At 40.0% G+C, this 19,921-nt stretch overlaps 1 protein-coding gene across 2 annotated transcripts in view; it reads left to right on the top strand.

Moving 5' to 3' along the window:
• The window catches only part of LOC133544370 (neurobeachin-like protein 1), a 154,622-nt gene that overhangs the window by 19,477 nt on the left and 115,224 nt on the right, over positions 1–19,921 (top strand). For both annotated transcript variants that reach the window (XM_061889607.1, XM_061889606.1), the window contains exons 4-9: positions 11,295–11,386; positions 13,702–13,863; positions 15,310–15,391; positions 17,100–17,227; positions 17,317–17,399; positions 17,839–17,924. In XM_061889607.1, the coding sequence (XP_061745591.1) occupies positions 11,295–11,386; positions 13,702–13,863; positions 15,310–15,391; positions 17,100–17,227; positions 17,317–17,399; positions 17,839–17,924 (633 nt within the window). The remainder of the gene's footprint in view (positions 1–11,294; positions 11,387–13,701; positions 13,864–15,309; positions 15,392–17,099; positions 17,228–17,316; positions 17,400–17,838; positions 17,925–19,921) is intronic.

The raw sequence follows: 19,921 nt of genomic DNA, 5'->3' as shown, positions 1-19,921 counted from the left end.
TCATTACCTAGACGCATATATGTGTCCTCTTTTTGCGATTTTAGAATATGGTCTCCTGACCAAGAGGTATTGATAAATGTTCTGGAACACTCCTGAAGTCTTTCTGCTTTGAAGGCTCATTTCTCACTTTGGTTCTCTTCTCTCCTTTTTTTGAGATAATACCTTAAAAAGGCAGAACAAGGTTCACCGTTTGATGCTAGCTTTTTTTGTGCCACTCCTGGTTAATATAACTCACAGGTCCCATTTGTTTAGTTCTGAACTATGAATAACCCTGAAATAACGCTGATGTCACTGACTGCGTGTCAGTCCGCCATGCCTTAGTGGGTTCTATACCGTCCCACACACTTCTTGGACTGCACCCTGAACGTGATGTCATGGTTGGACTTAGAACTCCTACACTCTGACCACATCTGTCAATAAATTCCACTGGGAGGCAACCTTTTTTTTTTTTAAATGCTGTGGTTTCAGTGACTCCATTCGTGTCACCTCCACCAGATTGGGTCATTCGCCCAAGCGGAACGGCTGGCCGACCACGCCTGTCTGGAGTGTTGGCAAAGTGCTGCACCCTCGGAACAGAAGTCCGATTATTAAATCAGGATATGATGTCACATGGCGAAGCCTCATCTGTTCTCGCAGATCAGCACGTTCTTACTTCTTACAGCTACAATGAATGACGACTGCCAATTGATCTTTGCATTTACTTTGCACAGCCACCAGTTCACAGATCTCATCTTAAACGGACATAGGGTTTAATTTGATTATAGATGCCTATTTACATCTATAAAACATACTCATCAACTGTAATTTACCATTGTTCGTCTATTTGTGTGCTTGTGCATAAGAGTATCTCAGAGTCCAGAGCTGAAGGCCTCGAACCAGGGTAACCGGGGCCATACAGTGCAGGGTGTGTCCCTGTCTGCCACAGTCCAAACCCTCAATGGGGATCTGTCCTCCAAAGCTGCTGTCTAAATGAGGACATTCTTACACACATACCCAGTGCAGTCAGAGGAGGAAACCGCTTGCTTTGCGCTGTGACATGCTGGAAAAGATTGAACATTCCCCCAGCAAATTCTGTGGCAGCATTTGTCTGATTATAGCATGAGATCCATGCACAGCCATGTTTCTCCAACACGGTTTTTGCTCTGACCAAGAAGGTTATGTTTGTTTATTTATGTTGGATGGCTACAGGTTTTTACGAATGACGGGTCGTTATTGTTCCAAGGGTGCACCCATAAGATGTTTGTGGGACTCCACACATTACGCACGTCATATATAATTATATGAAGGATTTAAATATAACTACATACATCCCCCATGCAACATGTTGGCATTCTTAAAGGGGAAATGCACTCTTTGGGGAATTTTGCCTTTTTGTCATTCACAATGCTTATAAAAGCCATCATTGGAGCCAATAGGAGTCGCCTCGGAGGCCATCAAGGTTTTATACACATGCTGTAAGTATATATGTAATGTAGTACCGGGCACAATAATATTTACACGCTGAGGTGGGTAGAGTAGCAAGAAATTGTACTCAAGTAAGAGAACTGTTACTTTAGAGATGTATTAGTCAAGTAAAAGTAAGGAGTAGTCACCCAAATAGTTACTTGAGTAAAAGTAAAAAGTATGTTGTCAAAAAACTACTCAAATACTGAGTAACTGATGAGTAACCTGTTCGTTTATTGATGAAGGCAACAAGTAATGCACAAAAACATGAAAATAGCAATGAGCAAATTCAGAGCCAGGAATATCCCTTAAGCAACTAAAACAATGATATATATTAAATAATATATATTTGGTTTTACACTGTATTGAAAAAAAAATTCAAAATTAATTTTACCTTTGCAACCTCATTATACTATTGGCTAAGTTTTATATTAATAAATGTAAGCTTTGCACTTTGTTTATTTTATATATATATATATATATTTGCATTCTATTTTAGTTACTTTGAATTTACAACCCCCTGGCGCTGTTTTGTACGTTTTTTATACTGTTTTTGTACTTACTTTGATTATTATTTTCAACTGTTTGTGCATCCATCCATCCATTTTTCTACCGCTTATTCCCTTTTGGGGTTGCGGGGGGCGCTGGCGCCTATCTCAGCTACAATCGGGCGGAAGGCGGGGTACACCCTGTAAATGTTGAAATTTATAAATAAATGTTTATGGAAAAAAAAAAGTGTGCAGTTAATCATGTGACCGCCTGGCTCTGTTTGATTGGTAAACGGAGTCAAACGTCACCAGTGACTGCATTTGATTGGTGAAACGGAGTCAAACGTCACCAGGGACTGCATGCATTTGATTGGTGAAACGCAGGCATGTGATAGACCTTACTTTGAAGGTCTGTCTGACAAACCAAAACAAACAAAGCGTGCGTTAACAGATCGATAAAAATTAGTAGCGACTAGCGAGCTGAATTTCGATAAATGGAGCGGAGTAAAAGTAGCGTTTCTTCTCTATAAATATACTCAAGTAAAAGTATTTTGCATTAAAACTACTCTTAGAAGTACAATTTATCCCAAAAGTTACTCAAGTAAATGTGACTGAGTAAATGTAGCGCGTTACTACCCACCTCTGTTTACACGTAACATTTAACTCATTTTAATTATACGGCGGTGTGTCACAACGTTCACATTTTCCCTCAACAACAGCACTGATTACTACTCACAGCAATATTTTGTGAGAGACAACAAACATACGTAATAAAACAATCACATACTGCACAATGTCTGCTCTGACTGGGATGCCAACTGATGAAATGTTCATATCTTCCCGTTTAGATGAAAAATTAATCATAATCCTCGCAAAGAGGGAAAAACAAAGTGGGTGCAAACGAGTGTCTTTGCGCCATCTCCGGGTCTAAGTTATCTGTCAAAATTGACCAACTTCTCGGTTTATGTCTGCAACCTTCTACTATCCAGGTGAAAGGCGTGACTTATAATCTAGAATTAACTTTCACCAGTTCAGAGGCGAGAGAGCAGCTCAGCAGGTTATGATGTCAGTATAGCAGCATAAGCAAGTTAGCGCACAGGTGTTGAATGAGCTGCATTTATCACCTGATACTTGGTTCATATTCAGGTCACGAAATGTAACTATCGTTTTTTGGATGTTTTTTAGTGGGTTTTAGGGGCGCCATAGATGCAGTGACATCATGACTCTCAGTTGCTCCATTGTTAGCCGCCATTTGCTAGAGTTTATTTACGAGTTTGTGTGTTCTTGTCCTGCATGACCCATCCATCCATTTCCTACCGCTTATTCCCTTTGGGGTCGCTGGAGCCTATCTCAGCTACAATCCCATAACAATTCCAAAAAAAGAGCTGTTCCTATTTAAATGTAATCCTTTTCGTACATGTTGAAATGTGATACTATATACAGCAGGCCTATTCAACTGGCGGCCCGCTGGCCATATACGGCCCACCAAACACCCATCTAGTCTTGATGAAACCATTTAAACATGGGTTGCTCATGTATGCAGTATTCCCGCCACACCACAGGAGGCAACAATGAGGAATGTGCCACTATGAAGCAACAATGGGGTGCGTAGGAGAAGACTACGCATTCAACATTTAAAAAAAATAAAAATAAATTGCGAAAATGTTAATTATAACCACTAGTGTACAGGTCATTGTTTCCTGTCGGACCTTTTAAGTGACGGACACAGTGTTCTAGACAAGGAGCCACAATGATGGAATTCCACACTTGTAAGCTTCATCACGGAATTTGGTCAAATCTATATAAGTAAAAATTTTGCATGAAGATATTTAGTTAGTTTTTTATGGAAATTGCTGACTTTGTGATGTCTTTTGAATTTGTGGTCATGTCTTTTTGTTTAAGAGTAACTATGGGCGATCGGAGCTTGTTTAATACATGTAGCGCTAAGTTTAACCAGTAGAGGATGATAACGCTACACCTTAGGTTTAATTGTGATGAGTCACATACATTGTGTACATACATTGTGTGTGTACATACATTCACAGTACATCAAACTAGGGCTGGGCAAAATGGCCTTTTATTAATGTCTCGATGTTTTTAAGCCATATGAAGATACACGATATTTTTCTCGATATTTTTCCTTGAATGAACACTTGATGCATATAATCACAGCAGTATGATGATTCCATGTGTCTACACTAAAACATTTTGTTCATACTGCATTAATATTTGCTCATTTTAAACTTTCATGCAGAGAGGGAAATCACAACTAAGTCAATTGACCAAAATTGTATTCATTAAACAGTTATTAAGCAGTGGCACAAACTTTCATGTCATTTCAAAACAGAAAGTGCAAGATTGTCAGACATTTTAAAACAAGCTACGAGTGCACTTTTGTGCATGATGTCACTAAGTTGACATATCAAAAAAACACTAAATTAAAGTGCACTTTTTGTACAGAACGCCACTACAATAGTTTAAAACAAATAATGTGCACTTTTGTGCATGATGTCACACAAGATATTTTAATAACTGTCAAATAAAAATTAGCTGCGTAACAGGAAATCAAATAGTGTATGTCCTTTGCTGTGTGGTAGGTTACTACAGACGTTATTACATTCTGTTGTTGACTATTTATTTCATACGATCTGGAAATGGTTGCTTCGGAATTTTGTGATTATGGCACCGAACGGAGATGTTGATATGCAGTTTTAAGCACTTTTCATTTTCTGCAACAAATTAGCAGTAGGTGCTACTTTTTTAACAACGCTTTTGCCGCATACTTGTTCGACATATTCCCGTTTTAAGCCAAACCACCGCCAGACGATGGACCCTAAGCGTTTTTTCTTAGGAATTAATTCTTCCTTCATTTCTTACCAGATTGGCACCTCCTTTCTCTCATATTACCACTCGCGCAGCTCCACTAGCAACATAGCTAATGTTACCCATGCTGCTACCTCTCATGCGAGGGCGTATGACGCAACAGTATGTGACGTATGTAAGAAGGTGCGCTTGTCTGTGAGAAGGACAGACAGGTAAGAGTGGGAAGAGCCTGTAGTGTAATGCCAGCAGCTAAAAGCAACTGCGTGAGAACGTATACTCGAATATCACGATATAGTCATTTTCTATATCACACAGAGACAAACCCGCGATATATATCGTGTATATCCATATATCGCCCAGCCCAATATAAATGTTGTTTGATTTCGATATGTGTATTTGTGTGAATGTATTAACACTAAACCTTCTATTATATTGATGTCAAATACACAATGGACACAATACTTTTGTAATGTTTATTTAATCTTTTATATTTTCAGTCTTACAGTCCGAAATGAAGGAAGAGATATAAATAAATAAAACTGAGGGATGAACAAAATTCAAAAGAAGGAACATCAATGCCTAACAAAACTTCTAGACCTTCTTTTTCTTCATACTGTTGACTAGCTGCACACGCTGGAATGAAGTAGCAAGGGCAGAATAATGAGTTTGACAGTGCAGTGTAAAAGCCGATTTGTTTACTTTGTAATTAAGTAAACTAAGTCTCAAGGGAATATAACCTGTGAAGGCACTTTCTGACAAAACATCCACATGTTGATGTCAGGCCCCGAGCCCTTGGACTCTTAAAACTGAGGCCCCTTAATTATGTAGTTGAATAGCCCTGGTATACAGCATACATTGTAATTGAATGCGTGTTTAAAATAAACCACGAGCATAACTTTCTGGACTTGTCCGAGCAGATTGGAATTTGCTGTGGTTAGGGAGGGTTGTTATTGATCGAAGAAAGTAAAGTTTAACCAGATCCAGAGTAAAACTTGTAAACATTGCAGCTGTTCGTAGGATTTGTTCATCACTTGCTCTCTTCCAGTGCAAATATTTCCCTGTCAATATTCTAACTACGTGGCCAGTGCTGGTGTTCCTCTAGTCACAGGCTTGTCCCGATGACTTCATGAGAAAAGCAGCAAGCTCGCTTCCTGCCACGGTTTGGCTCAATCCCTCTCTGGCATGCATACAGAAGTGTTCAGCCATCATGTGATGAGCTGGCAGGGAACGTATATGATACACGGTTCACTTAGTAATCTTGGCTGTGCATCTTATTCCCTTTTGTCTATTGTTTAAAAAAAATAAAAATACAATAAACATGGCTTACGTTTGCTACTTCCCACTGCTTGTGAGCAAAGCAGGTGGAATTTCACTTTTTACTTTGTGTTCTCTTTTTAAAATCCCTTCGTGCCTTGCAGGCCAGTCTTCCTATGGAGCTGATTTTGCCCGCCCGTCACTGCTTGGGCTTTCTTCCAGGAATTTAGGATATGTCGATCTACCGGCTGCTAACTGACCTCCACCACCCCCCTCAGAATGCAGTCTGGCTTGTTTTCTACTCCAGCAGGTGCATAACAAGTCCTGAGTCTACGATAAGAAAGACGATAAGGCGTGCTTTATTGGTAGCAGTGACATCAAATACTTTACTAATTTGCCTGTACGGTATCCTTAGACTACGCAACACTTGTATCCTGTTTCTGAGTACTTAGCTGAACGCATCCATCATTAGGGCTGTCTTTGACTAAGGATTTTTCTAAAGCAAATCTGATTCGTTAGATTTTATTTGGCCAAAACGTGTTTATCGTGTTTTTAAGAGCACAGATCCCCACACATAAACAAATCTCATGTGCTACTTGGTCCACCTCAAAAAGGCTAAGACGCTCAGATAGATAAACAGGTCTTGGATCAGTCTCGCCGGGGTCGGCTTGGAGAAGACAATCAAACTTGACTATCTGGACTAGAGGAAATAAAAGTCGGAAAATGGTTTTCGTAGATCAGGGGTAGGGAACCTATGGCTCGCGAGCCAGATGTTGTCATGGTTATTTGGTGACGAACCCCAAGATGCAGAGATGGAGGCAGGCATGCAATGTGAAAACATGATTTAATTAAATACTAAGAAAAAAACAAAACCAAAAGGGTACAAACACAAAGCGTGCACGAGGCGGATAATCAAACAAAAGGAGCTAGACTGGGAGCTAGAAAATAACGAACAGGAGCTTAGCGTGGAAGCTAGCGGGTAGCAAACAGGCAAACAGAAGTCGTACTTGTATAATGAAAAATAAAACGGAAGCAGGGAACAAAAAACAGTAAGCTACAAATATCAACTGAATATAGCTTACCTCTATGCTGCAAAGACACGGTACGACACGACAGGAGTGATAACACATCACAAGAGCGACTAGACGTGACATCGACAAGACAATACAATGATCCAGCCACTGACACAAGACAAAGGAGGTACAAATAGGAGCTGGCTGATTGGCAGCAGGTGTGGCCAGATGCCAATCAGCCGCAGCTGAAGGGGAACACAGCACTCAGCGAACAAGACAGGAAGCTGTCAAAATAAAAGCACTAGACAGGAAATACAAAACACACTGAGGAGGAACACAGCACTCAGGGAACAAGACAGGAAGCTGACAAATTAAGAGCACTTGACAGGAACTAAAAGACAGGAAATACTAAACACAGGAAACAGACAAATGCAGAGGAAAAAACTAAAACATAGACAAACTGTCAGGGGCAAGCCTGACAGTTGTGGCTCTTTTGATGACTGCATCTGGTTCTTGGATAAATCTTAGCTGACATTGCTTAACATGATAAGTAATGAATGATTCCAATTGTAATCCCAGTGTTAAAAATAACGTTCAAAATATAAAACATTCTCATGCATTATTAATCCATCCATCTGTTTTCTACCGCACCCGTTCAAGAATTTGCGTTAATGGTAAGAAGTTATTTATTTATTCTTGGTTAGTGTGGGGCTTGCCCTCCTGGGATTTGTAAGACCACCAAGGACCAACAAGACAGCCGGTTTCAGGGTTACAATATTGTTTTATTTTTCAATAAGTCTCTCAGTTGTTTTCCAGCAATTGTATTTTTCTCTTCTGTTTTCGCTCGCGCTCTGGCTCCAGCCCCAACCCCGTCTCTCCTCCTGGCTGCTGCTTATAACAGAGCGACAGGTGATTAGAGAACAAGGCCCAGGTGGGCCATCTACGCACCTGTCGCTGATTTCGAGGCCGGTCCCGGCACACCCCAGTTCGCTGCAGGCCAGCAGGCCACACCTCCTCCACAGTTAGCTCGAGAATAACAATGTATTACAAAGAAGAGGCGAACTATTATACTCTAGAAATGTTGGTCTTACTTAAAAATGCACGTGTTTAGTTTTGTTCAGTGTAAAAAAAAAAAATATATGGCTCTTACGGAAATACATTTTAAAATATTTGGCTTTTTGGCTCCCTCAGCTAAATAGATTCCCGACCCCTGCCGTAGATGAACCTGTGACAGGATTGTTACCATTTCCAGAGGGGAACAGTAAGTGAGGCTTCCTGAACTGGTTGAAATTACAAGACCTCCGCCATGGAGGTCTTAGAACATCCTCCCAATACACAGAGGAAGGACAGAGGTTCAATGTCCGACGATCCAGCTGCAAGGGTGATAGTCCAATCAGGGTATTACTAGGGTTGTCCGTTGTGGCTCAGCCGTTGAGGCCGGCCAGAAACTTGAAGGTTCCTGTTTCGAATCCAGCTATGGCCATCCTAGCCTTTGTCCTTGGGCAAGATATTTAACCACCCTTGCTTACAGTTCCACCAACACTGGTGTAAATGTAGATAATGGGTTTCTCGATTCAACGTATTCAGGAAAGCCCCTCGAGATGAAGCATCTGGTTTTCAAGGTGGTCCTTGAAAATGTAAAGCGCTTTGAGTCACTAGAGAAAAAGCGCTATATAAACACTTCACTTCATGACTATATTAACACTGAATCTTACTTTCAATTTTGTCGTGTTCAACAATTGTATCTAACCTACACAGTTTGACAGGATAGGGCTGGGCGATATATCGAGTATATCGAGTTTGGGTTTGTCTCTGTCCGATATAGAAAATGACTATATCGTGATATTCGAGTATACGTTCTCACGCAGTTGCTTTTAGCTGCGGGAATTACACCACAGGCTCTTCACACTCTTTGTTGTCTCTCCTTCTCACAGACAGCACCTTCTTACATACAGTGGGGCAAAACAGTATTTAGTCAGCCACTGATTGTGCAAGTTCTTCCACTTAAAATGATGACAGAGGTCTATAATTTTCATCATATATACACTTCAACTGTGAGGGACAGAATGTGAAAAAAAAATCCAGGAATTCACATTGAAGGAATTTTTAAGAATATATTTGTAAATTTTGGTGGAAAATAAATATTTGGTCAACCATTCAAAGCTCTCACTAATGGAAGGAGGTTTTGGCTCAAAATCTCACGATACATGGCCCCATTCATTCTTTCCTTAACACGGATCAATCGTCTTGTCCCCTTAGCATAAAAACAGCCCCAAAGCATGATGTTTCCACACCCATGCTTCACAGTAGGTGTTGTGTTCTTTGGATGCAAACACGACGAGTTGAGTTTATACCAAAAAGTTCTATTTTGGTTTCATCTGACCACATGACATTCTCCCAATCCTCTGCTGTATCATCCATGTATTCATTTTGGTATAAACTCTCACAGTTGAAGTGCACCTATAATGAAAATTACAGACCTCTGTCATCATTTTAAGTGGGAGAACTTACACAATCGGTGGCTGACTAAATACTTTTTTGCCCCACTGTACATATACACCCTTGCAGAGCAGAGAGGTAGCAGCATGTGTAACGTTAGCTGTGGTGCGAGTGGTAACGAGAGAAAGAAGGTGCGTATCTGGTAACAAATGAAGGAAGAATTAATTCCCAAGAAAAAAAATCGTCTGGCGGTGGTTTGGCTTCAAGCGGGAATTTGTCGAACAGACAACCGTAATTTGTCAAGTGTGGGGCAAAAGCGTTGCTACAAAAAGTAGCATTACTGCTAGTATGTAGCATCATTTGAAAAGTCACTTGCTAGAGAATGAAGAGTGCTTACTCCGCATATTAACATCTCCATTTAGTGCCACACCAACAAAATGACGAGGCAACCATTTCCACATCAACACCGTATGAAAAAAATAGTCAACAACATACGTGGCAACACTAAATTGGCCCTAGTGTGTGAATGTGAGTGTTAATGTTGTCCGTCTATCTGTGTTGGTTCTGCGATGAGATAGCGACTTGTCCAGGGTGTACCCCGCCTTCCGCCCGATTGTAGCTGAGATACGCGCCAGCGCCCCCCGCGACCCCAAAAGGGAATAAGCGGTAGAAATTGATGGATGGATAAGGAGATAACCTACCTCGTAGGAATTTGATTTCCTATTATGCAGCTCATTTTTATTTGACAGTTATTGAAATATCTTGAGTGACATCATGCACAAAAGTGCACTTTATTTGTTTTTAACTATTGTAGTGACGTTCTGTACATAGAGTGCACTTTAATTTAGTGTTGTTTTGATATGTCATCTTAGTGACATCATGCACAAAAGTGCACTTGTAACTTGTTTTAAAATGTGTCTGACAATCTAGCACTTGTGTTTTGAAATGACATGAATGTTTGTGCCACTGTTAAATAATTGTTTAATGAATACAGTTTTGGTCAATTGACTTAGTTGTGATTTCCCTCTCTGCATGAATGTTTAAAATGAGCATATATTAATGCAGTATGAACGAGAATGTTTTAATGTAGACACATAGAATCATCATACTGCTGTGATTATATGCATCAAGTGTTAATTCAAGGTTAAGGCAAGATATCGAGATATATATCGTGTATCGTGACATGGTCTAAAAATGTCGACACATTATAAAAAGGCCATATCGCCTAGTCCTATACCAGGATGAAACTTGTCAAATGATATGCAGTGTGTTAACCACAAAGAGTTATTATCAAGGCTTAAGTCAGTCTGGTTACACAAATATATACTAACCAAATGTACTACAAAAGAAGGAACTGATGAAAAATGGATTTACATACAATTAAGCGGTGCTAAAATATATACATTCTAACTAAATAATAGTTAACGATAATATATGTTTCTTAAATAAACTATCAATAAAATTAAAGCGCAAATGAAAATACAGCTTTAGTTTAGTCATATTTTTTGCGTTTAAGAAACCTCTCCATGACTTAACCCGCACTTGTTTGAAATTGTCTTTACTGTCACAAGTGGTATTAAAGTATATTACAATTGAGCACCGCTGCGACCAATATGGACCACAGCTAAGAAACAAATTTTTCTGCAGCGCCCCTACGGATAAGAAACCCTGGAATAGTCGACTATTCTAAGACAGCTCAATCTCTGATTCAATGCAATTGTCTACTCTATACAAAATAACCAATGGAAAATGTTTTCAGACACAACATTTTATCAGTATTAATATTAAAAAAAATGTTTTTCATCATCATTTGACCTCTCTTTTCTCTTCTCAGAGGGACCCAGACTACTTGAAGCTATGGCTGGAGAGTTTCATCAGCTCCTATGACCGATGCCTAGATGTGGACTTTGAAAAGCTGCCATCAAGGTAACAATTGACTCTTTTTATTTTTCTTATTATTGTTTCACCTTTGTTGTCTATTCTGCTAAGTATATGACTGAATTTATTTTTTAATGTATACCTTTTCCACTATTCTATTTATTTTGTGAGTTGGACATGTAAACAAATCAAAAGTTTGTTACCAACAGATAGCTAGATTTAAAGGAGTGTTTATACCAGTGGTTCTCAAACTTTTCCGCCAAGTACAACCTCAGAAAACAATTGGAGAGAAAGTACTACCATAATAACCGACATTAAAATACATTAGCGTAATGGGCCTAAGTATTCATTAAAACAAGGCAAAGGTTTTATTTAACAAGTATATGTAATACTTTTGGGAGGATGGTTGTGCATTAAACAAAATGCACACACATCGTCAATAGCAATGCTCCATATACAGTACGTATTTGCAGACTTCTTAGGCGTACCACCGTTTGAGAATCACTGGTATATACTGAACTTTTTGAAGCTGCAAAGAAACAAAAGGTTAAGCTACGTTTTTGGTAAAGCTGCTCTATGGAAGTATTATTGTAGCAAAATTGTTTGCGAACGTGTATCTCAATCTGTGCGTTTGTAATCCAATTCAAGTGCGTGTGTACTAAAATGTGTGTTTGTATATAATACCGTGTGTGTGTGTGATCTGATCCGCTTGTGTATTTAAGTTGTTTGCTCATATTATGATTTGTCTGTAGGTAAGACATATCTGTGCGTATTTCGATCGAAATGTGTGTAAACAATAGAGGTGTAACGGTACACAAAAATTTTGGTTCGGTACGTACCTCATTTTAAAGGTCACGGTTCTGTTCATTTTCGGTACAGTAAGAAAACAACAAAACATAAATTTTGGGGTTATTTATTTACCAAATTTATAAACAATGGATATATCCTTTTAACATTGGGAACACTATAATAATTCTGCCCACGTTAATCCACATTAAACTGCCTCAAGTTGTTGCTTAGATTAGATAAAATGACAAAACTTTTCTTTCTTCTACGTATAAAAAGTGCAACATTAAACAGTCTCAAGTCACCTGATCATGCTTAATTTATTACAGCATTTGGGAAGCCTGTAGTTGATTTTTATTACGTAATTGTTAGATTTTTATCAACATGTGATAGCAGGGACCCTGCCATTCAAAACTAGGCTGCTACATTACTAATGATTAATGTACCGTAACTATAGCTAAAAAAATAGTACAATAGCAACAGGAGAGACTATTCATCCCTGAACACCATGGAGTTCATGTAGGCTTAATGATGCAGTTACATTATTATATACACTATCAGAGACAGAAACTCTTCATTTAACATCATGTCCTTTATTTGCTGCTTCAACACAACTCAATCAACACTGTCCGTAACACACACACACACACACACACACACAGCAAAATGAGCTAATGTTACGCTAAAAGCTGAGCTGCAGTTTGTTTCTAGAACGTCAACGGGCTCAAATTGATGTTGGTAGTAGTTGACATGGAAGTGTTTAGTATAATTTGGGGAGAGTACGCTGCCTCATGCTCACTCACCTGCTAAACGCCTATCTGCTTGACGCTGAAGCGCTGACTACATGCGCTCTGAATACGCACTGCTGATTGGTTGTTACCGCTCTGAATAGACACTGCTGATTGGTTGTTACTGCTCTGAATACGCACTACTGATTGGCTGTTACCGCTATGGTTGTAACCAATCAGATAGTTGTGTGGGTGGGACAATGCTGGGTGATGTGTAAAAGACAGAGGCAGAAAGCAGAGCAGCGTGTTAAGACTTTAGCTTAGGCGGCTACTTCATATGTTTGTGTGGAAACTCGTTTGGTACACCTCCGCACCGAACCCCCCGTACCGAAACGGTTGAATACAAATACACGTACCGTTACACCCCTAGTAAACAAACCAAAAAAATGTGTATACTTATTTAGATGTGTGTAGAGCAGTAACCTCGATGGGCTGTCTTTTTACACGCTACTTTTGCGACACTTGAACGTGTAAAAGGAATTGTCTGGGACTCCCCCTGCCTATCCTTCTTCTCACCAGTAGTTGGCGCCTTGCAGCCACTCCCCCTCCAGTTGGCGTTGATGCCACAAACAATGGACTTTTCATCACTTGCTGTAAATAAAAGTTCATGTTTAAACAGTAACTTAGTGTTCTGGAGTATTTTTGTATTCAAATAAGTGATCATGTAATGACACAGAGGCCGAAATGATCGCGTTTCATCCACCGTGAGACTTTGGGATAGACCGGTGCAATGTTACTATCTGATTCTCTTCCTTTTGTGGACACGGAATATGTGGATTATAATTGCAGGCCAGAGGAGCCTCCACCAATATTGAGCCTCCTCCCAGACAACATCCTGCAGGTTTTGCGCCACCAGCTGCTGCAGTGCGTCCAAAAAGCCTCTGACGGCTTGGAGCCCGAGCAGCAAAACCTGGCCCTGCTGCTGCTCAAGTTCCTCATCATTGTGTGCAGGTCAGGACAACAAACATATCGATTACACCAGACCTCGGCAAAATACGGCCACATGCGCCCCGTTAAGATTTTCAATCCGGCCCGCCGGACGTTTTACATAATTTTTTTAGACCTTTAACATCAAAACTGTTAGCGCCATTATAATGTGCTGTGCTGTTTTTAAATTACTTGGACTATACAAAGTATTTCAATGGTTGAAATCTGTGCTTTTGGGTGTTTTCCTCGAACTCCTATGTACTTTGACATCAGATACCTGTGGGTATCACTGTTTAATTGTTTTGTCCCTGTCAATAAATACATAAATAAAAACTATACGAGTTATTACGGTAATTTACGTCACAGCAGCTCAGACGAGGAACAAATCAGAGTGGACGGGGTTTGTTTTCAGAGCAGCCATCCCGAAACGCATGTGTCAGGAACAGATGCGGAAGCACATTATTTGTGATAATATATCATATTGTAGGTGTTCATTACCCTTTGCATTCATATTTTGCTGTTTGTTACATTTGTGTTGTATTTTGCTTGATTGGAAAAGACACAACTATTGAGGAGCTGGTCTGAGAACTAAAAGAGAAGCGATGTTCATATGTTGTTAATTTTCAGTGTTTTATTGATCATAAAAATCTACTCAGTGGCCTAGTGGTTAGAGTGTCCACCCTGAGATCGGTAGGTTGTGAGTTCAAATCCCGTCCGAGTCATACCAAAGACTATAAAAAATGGCCTCCCTGCTTGGTACTCAGCATTAAGGGTTGGAATTGGTGGTTAAATCACATTAAATGATTCCCGGGCGCAGCACCGCTGCTGCCCACTGCTCCCCTCACCTCCCAGGGGGTGATCAAGGGTGATGGGTCAAATGCAGAGAATAATTTCGCCACATCTAGAATGTGTGTGACAATCAATCAATGTTTATTTATATAGCCCCAAATCACAAATGTCTCAAAGGACTGCACAAATCATTACGACTACGACATCCTTTGAAGAACCCACAAAAGGGCAAGGAAAACTTGGTAATCATTGGTACTTTAATTTTAACTTTAGTTAATATTGTAAATTCCACTTTCTTTATTTTCATGTACATTTTGGGTATCCCATTCAGTAAAAAACTGCAAAATTCCATTCTGTTTTTTTGATGTGTGTTTCATAACGTTTTCAAAACGCTATCGTACATTGTGACTTTTGGTATTAGTGTTCCTAAAAAAAAAAAGGGACCCAAAGACATAATGTGCAGCAGATTTTTACAGCTAAATGTGCATATATCGTTTATACACACATACACATTGGCCCCCACGCACATTTGTTTCCCTCTATGTGGCCCCCGAGTCAAAATATTTGCCCAGCTCTGGATTACACAGTGGTAACATCATTTTAAAGGGCCCTGATGTCCTACAAAGTCTTTGTTTTCTATGCAGTGATGCTTTTGTCCACGTTTCCCATTCTGTCTAAAAGGAACCTTTCCAATGTGGAGGAGATCGGCACCTGCTCCTACATCAACCACATCATTGCCATGACGACACTTTATATACAGCAGGTCTGACTCCCTCTGAGTTTTGTATCAGTTTGTGTAGCTGTACCAGATGTACAAACCCTGTTTCCAAATGAGTTGGGAAATTGTGTTAGATGTAAATATAAACGGAACAAAATTATTTGCAAATCCTTTTCAACCCATATTCAATTGAATGCAGTACAAAGACAAGATATTTGATGTTCAAACTCATAAACCTTTTTTTTTTTTTTTTTTTTTGCAAATAATTATTAACTTAGAATTTCATGGCTGTGACACGTGCCAAAGTACTTGGGAAAGGGTATGTTCACCACTGTGTTACATCACCTTTTCTTTTAACAACACTCAATAAACGTTTGGAAACTGAGAAAACAAATTGTTGAAGCTTTGAAAGTGGAATTATCCCTTCCTGTTTTTGTAGAGCTTTAGTCGTTCAACAGTCCGGGGTTTCTGCTGTCGTATTTTACGCTTCATAATGCGCCACACATTTTTGATGGGAGACAGGTCTGGACTGCAGGCGGGCCACGAAAGTACCTGCACTCTTTTTTTACGAAGCCACGCTGTTGTAACACGTGCTGAATGTGGCTTGGCATTGTCTTGCTGAAATAAGCAGGGGCGTCCATGAAAAATACGGCGCTTAGATGGCAGCATATGTTCCAAAACCGGTATGTACCTTTCAGCATTAATGGTGCCTTCACAGATGTGTAAGTTACCCATGCCTTGGGAACTAATGCACCCCCATACTATCACAGATGCTGGCTTTTGAACTTTGCGTCAATAACCGTCTGGATGGTTCACTTCCCCTTTGGTCTGGATAAAACGGTGTTGAATATTTCCAAAAACAATTTGAAATGTGGACTCGTCAGACCACAGAACACTTTTCCACTTTGCATCAGTCCATCTTAGATGAGCTCGGGCCCAGAGAAGCCGGAGGGGTTTCTGGATGTTATTGATAAATGGCTTTTGCTTTGCATAGTAGAGCTTTAACTTGAACTTACAGATGTAGCGACAAACTGTATTTAGTGACAGTGGTTTTCTGAAGTGTTCCTGAGCCCATGTGGTGATATCCTTTAGAGATTGATGTCGGTTTTTGATACAGTGCCGTCTGAGGGATCGAAGGTCACGGTCATTCAATGTTGGTTTCTGGCCATGCCGCTTACGTGGAGTGATTTCTCCAGATTCTCTGAAACTTTTGATGATATTATGGACCGTAGATGTTGAAATCCCTAAATTTCCTGAAATTGCACTTTGAGAAACGTTGTTCTTAAACTGTTTGACTATTTGCTCACGCAGTTGTGGACAAAGGGGTGTACCTCGCCCCATCCCTTCTTGTGAAAGACTGAGCATTTTTTGGGAAGCTGCTTTTATACCCAATCATGGCACCCACCTGTTCCCAATTAGCCTGAACACCTGTGGGATGTTCCAAATTAGTGTTTGATGAGCATTCCTCCACTTCATCAGTATTTATTGCCACCGTTCCCAACTTCTTTGTCACGTGTTGCTGGCATCAAATTCTAAAGTTAATGATTATTTGCAAAAAAAAATGTTTATCAGTTTGAACATCAAATATGTTGTCTTTGTAGCATATTCAACTGAATATGGGTTGAAAATGATTTGCAAATCATTGTATTCCGTTTATATTTACATCTAACACAATTTCCCAACTCATATGGAAACGATGTTTGTAAGTCTGTTGTGAAAGAATTATGAAATGGATCTTTGTGTGCTCTTTTAGCTGAAGAGTAAGACCAAAGAGAAGGAGTTGGTGGACCAGAGCCAGGCGGAGGAGTTTGTCCGTCATGCATTGGCGTTCTGCGAGAGCCTCTACGACCCTTACTGCAACTGGAGGCTCCGACTCTGCGGGTAATACCATCCACCACGTGTCGTCTCCACGCACTGGGATATCTGGGCCATTGTTTTCATTCTCGTGACCTACCGGCGTTCTTCTCCAGGGAGCAGCTGGGCACAGTGGAGAGGAGCAGGCAGAAGTACAAAGCAGCGCCGCTCACTGTGGAATTTGTCCCCTTCTTTTACCGTAAGTTTGCCTGTCATCCCGTTCACGTCTCTACTCCCGCAAAAGTGAATGGTATCAAAACGCCTGGTGACATTTTCGTTAGAACTTAGCTGATTGCACTATGTTGTCCTCGTTGTGTTTGCCAGCCAGCCATTCCCATGAGATCATCGTAAACAGCCTCTAACCAGGGCCGCAGTTTATAACAAATACTCTCGTCTTGTTTTGCCCGTAGCACTTTGATGCCAAACATAATGGCACCTGGCAACAAGTATGCAACTGTACCCTTTTTAGCAATAGTTCCAAAATTTGCTGTAACAATCTTCATGGATATTGCTAAGCTAAACAAAAAATGTTGACGGATGAGTTAATGGATGATCGGGGACCACCTTGACTTGTTTTGTGCTGAAAGTGTGCTATTTAGAGAGCACTACTAACCTGTCTGTATGTGCCCTCGTTTTAGAGTGTTTTCAAGAGAGCGAGCATCTGAAGGAAAGCCTAAAATGCTGTCTGCTGCACCTTTTTGGGGCCATAGTAGCTGGTGACCAGGTAAGCCACCTGAGCAGGTTTTTCATCTAAAACCGTTAAGGGTTTTTTTGTTATGAAATTTGTGACCAAGAACCCTTATTTAACCCTTAAATTTGCTCAGCAGCATTGTCAAACAAATGTTCAACCAGATATCCAAAATCCACACAAATTGAAAGGATGCAAACAGCAATGTATTTGTGGCGGGTAGAGGTGGCGTTAATATGAAATCTGTGTAATTTGCATAATTGGCAATACATTTTTTTTCCAAAAGGCCCCAAAAAATTCTTACATGTATTTAAAGACAAATTTGTGTCATTAGTCATACTGTTAGGCTCTTTCCTAAATGTGTTGCTGTTCATTTTATTTATGATTCACACCTATGTTTTATAGACATATATTATTCTGTCCTCCCTGCATGTTGGAATTTAGTTTGGCAGATAGCTAAATAGTCATTTAAATTACAGATGTAGCTACTGTAAAACTAATCACAAAAGACTTCAAAGATTCTTTATTCTCAATTAAAGTTAAAGTACCAATTATTGTCACACACACAGGTGTGGTGAAATTTGTCCTCTGCATTTGACCCATCCCCTTGTTCACCCACTTGGAGGTGAGGGGAGCAGTGGGCAGCAGCGGTGCCGCGCCCGGGAATCATTTATGGTGATTTAACCCCCAATTCCAACCCTTGATGCTGAGTGCCAAGCAGGGAGGCAATGGGTCCCATTTTTTTATAGTCTTTGGTATGACTCGGCCGGGAGTTGAACTCACAACCCACCGATCTCAGGGCGGACACTCTAAACACTAGGCCACTGAGTAGGTTGCATTGGCGATTTACTACAACTCTTACAATTGTATGAAATCGCCAATGCAGCTTGGTATAAACTGAAAAAAGCAATGCAACCTCAAAGAATAAAGGCTCGCTAATATGCTAACATACAATAGACAACCCCATTGACCGGCTCACAAAACTTTAGCATCGCAATCTTTTCATACTTGTACAGAAGTTTAACAAATTACATTTTAGGAGAACAACATTGAGAAAAATCAGCAAATGCATTGATTCTTCTATTGTCACCCAACTCTGTGGCCACAAAGATTGACTGCTCACTTTGTACTACGGAGCGAGTCTGCTGCTCGATACAAAGTCAATGTTTTGTGGAACATGATTGCCAGGTGATAGCAGCACATATATCCGCTGAAAGGTAAAGTGTTACGGTCTTGTATCACAAAAAAATAAATGTACTTGCAGTGGGCCGTCACAAGTAAATTAATGTAGTTTGAAGTTTAGGTTTATTTCAAACATGTATAAAGTTGTAATATGGTACCTCACATATTTTTGTTTTGTCCAAAAAAGAGTAGGAAGAAACAAAGCCTATTTAAAACTACCCCGTATGTTCACTTCCTGTTCTCAATTTGTACACAGTTTACATCCTATCACTCTAAAATGTATGATTCAATTAATGAAATGAATGATGCATCATTTTCAATATGTTCAAGACATTTATCATAATTATTTTTCTTTGTACTTGTAGTTGGGACAGTTTCTCAAACTGGATCATATTAGTAGATTGTTTGACTTCTTTGCTTAATCCATTCCATGATTTCCATCCATCCATCCATCCATTTTCTGCCGCTTATTCCCTGATTTAATTCCACATATTGATATGCTAAAGGTTTTAAGTGTTGTACATGCATACAAATTAGGGCTGGGCGATATATCGATATACTCAATATATCGCGGGTTGTCTCTGTGCGATATAGAAAATTACGATATCGTGATATTCGAGTATACCTTCTCACGCAGTTGCTTTTAGCTGCTGGCATTACACTGCATGCGTTTCCCACTCTTGTTTCTCCTTCTCACAGAGACTTAAAACAGGCGCACTTTTTTACACACGTCACATACTGTCACGTGTGCAACGTCACACACTACCGCGGAGCAGACAGGTAGAGACATGGTAACCTTAGCTGTGAAGCCAATAGTGCGGTGCAAGTGGTAATACGAGAGAAAGAAGGCG

The sequence above is a fragment of the Nerophis ophidion genome, linkage group LG27 (genome assembly GCF_033978795.1).
Source record: "Nerophis ophidion isolate RoL-2023_Sa linkage group LG27, RoL_Noph_v1.0, whole genome shotgun sequence".
Taxonomy (NCBI): Eukaryota; Metazoa; Chordata; class Actinopteri; order Syngnathiformes; family Syngnathidae; genus Nerophis; species Nerophis ophidion.
The sequence above is the reverse complement of the archived record's forward strand: the minus strand, read 5'-3'. Positions and strand labels throughout refer to the sequence as shown.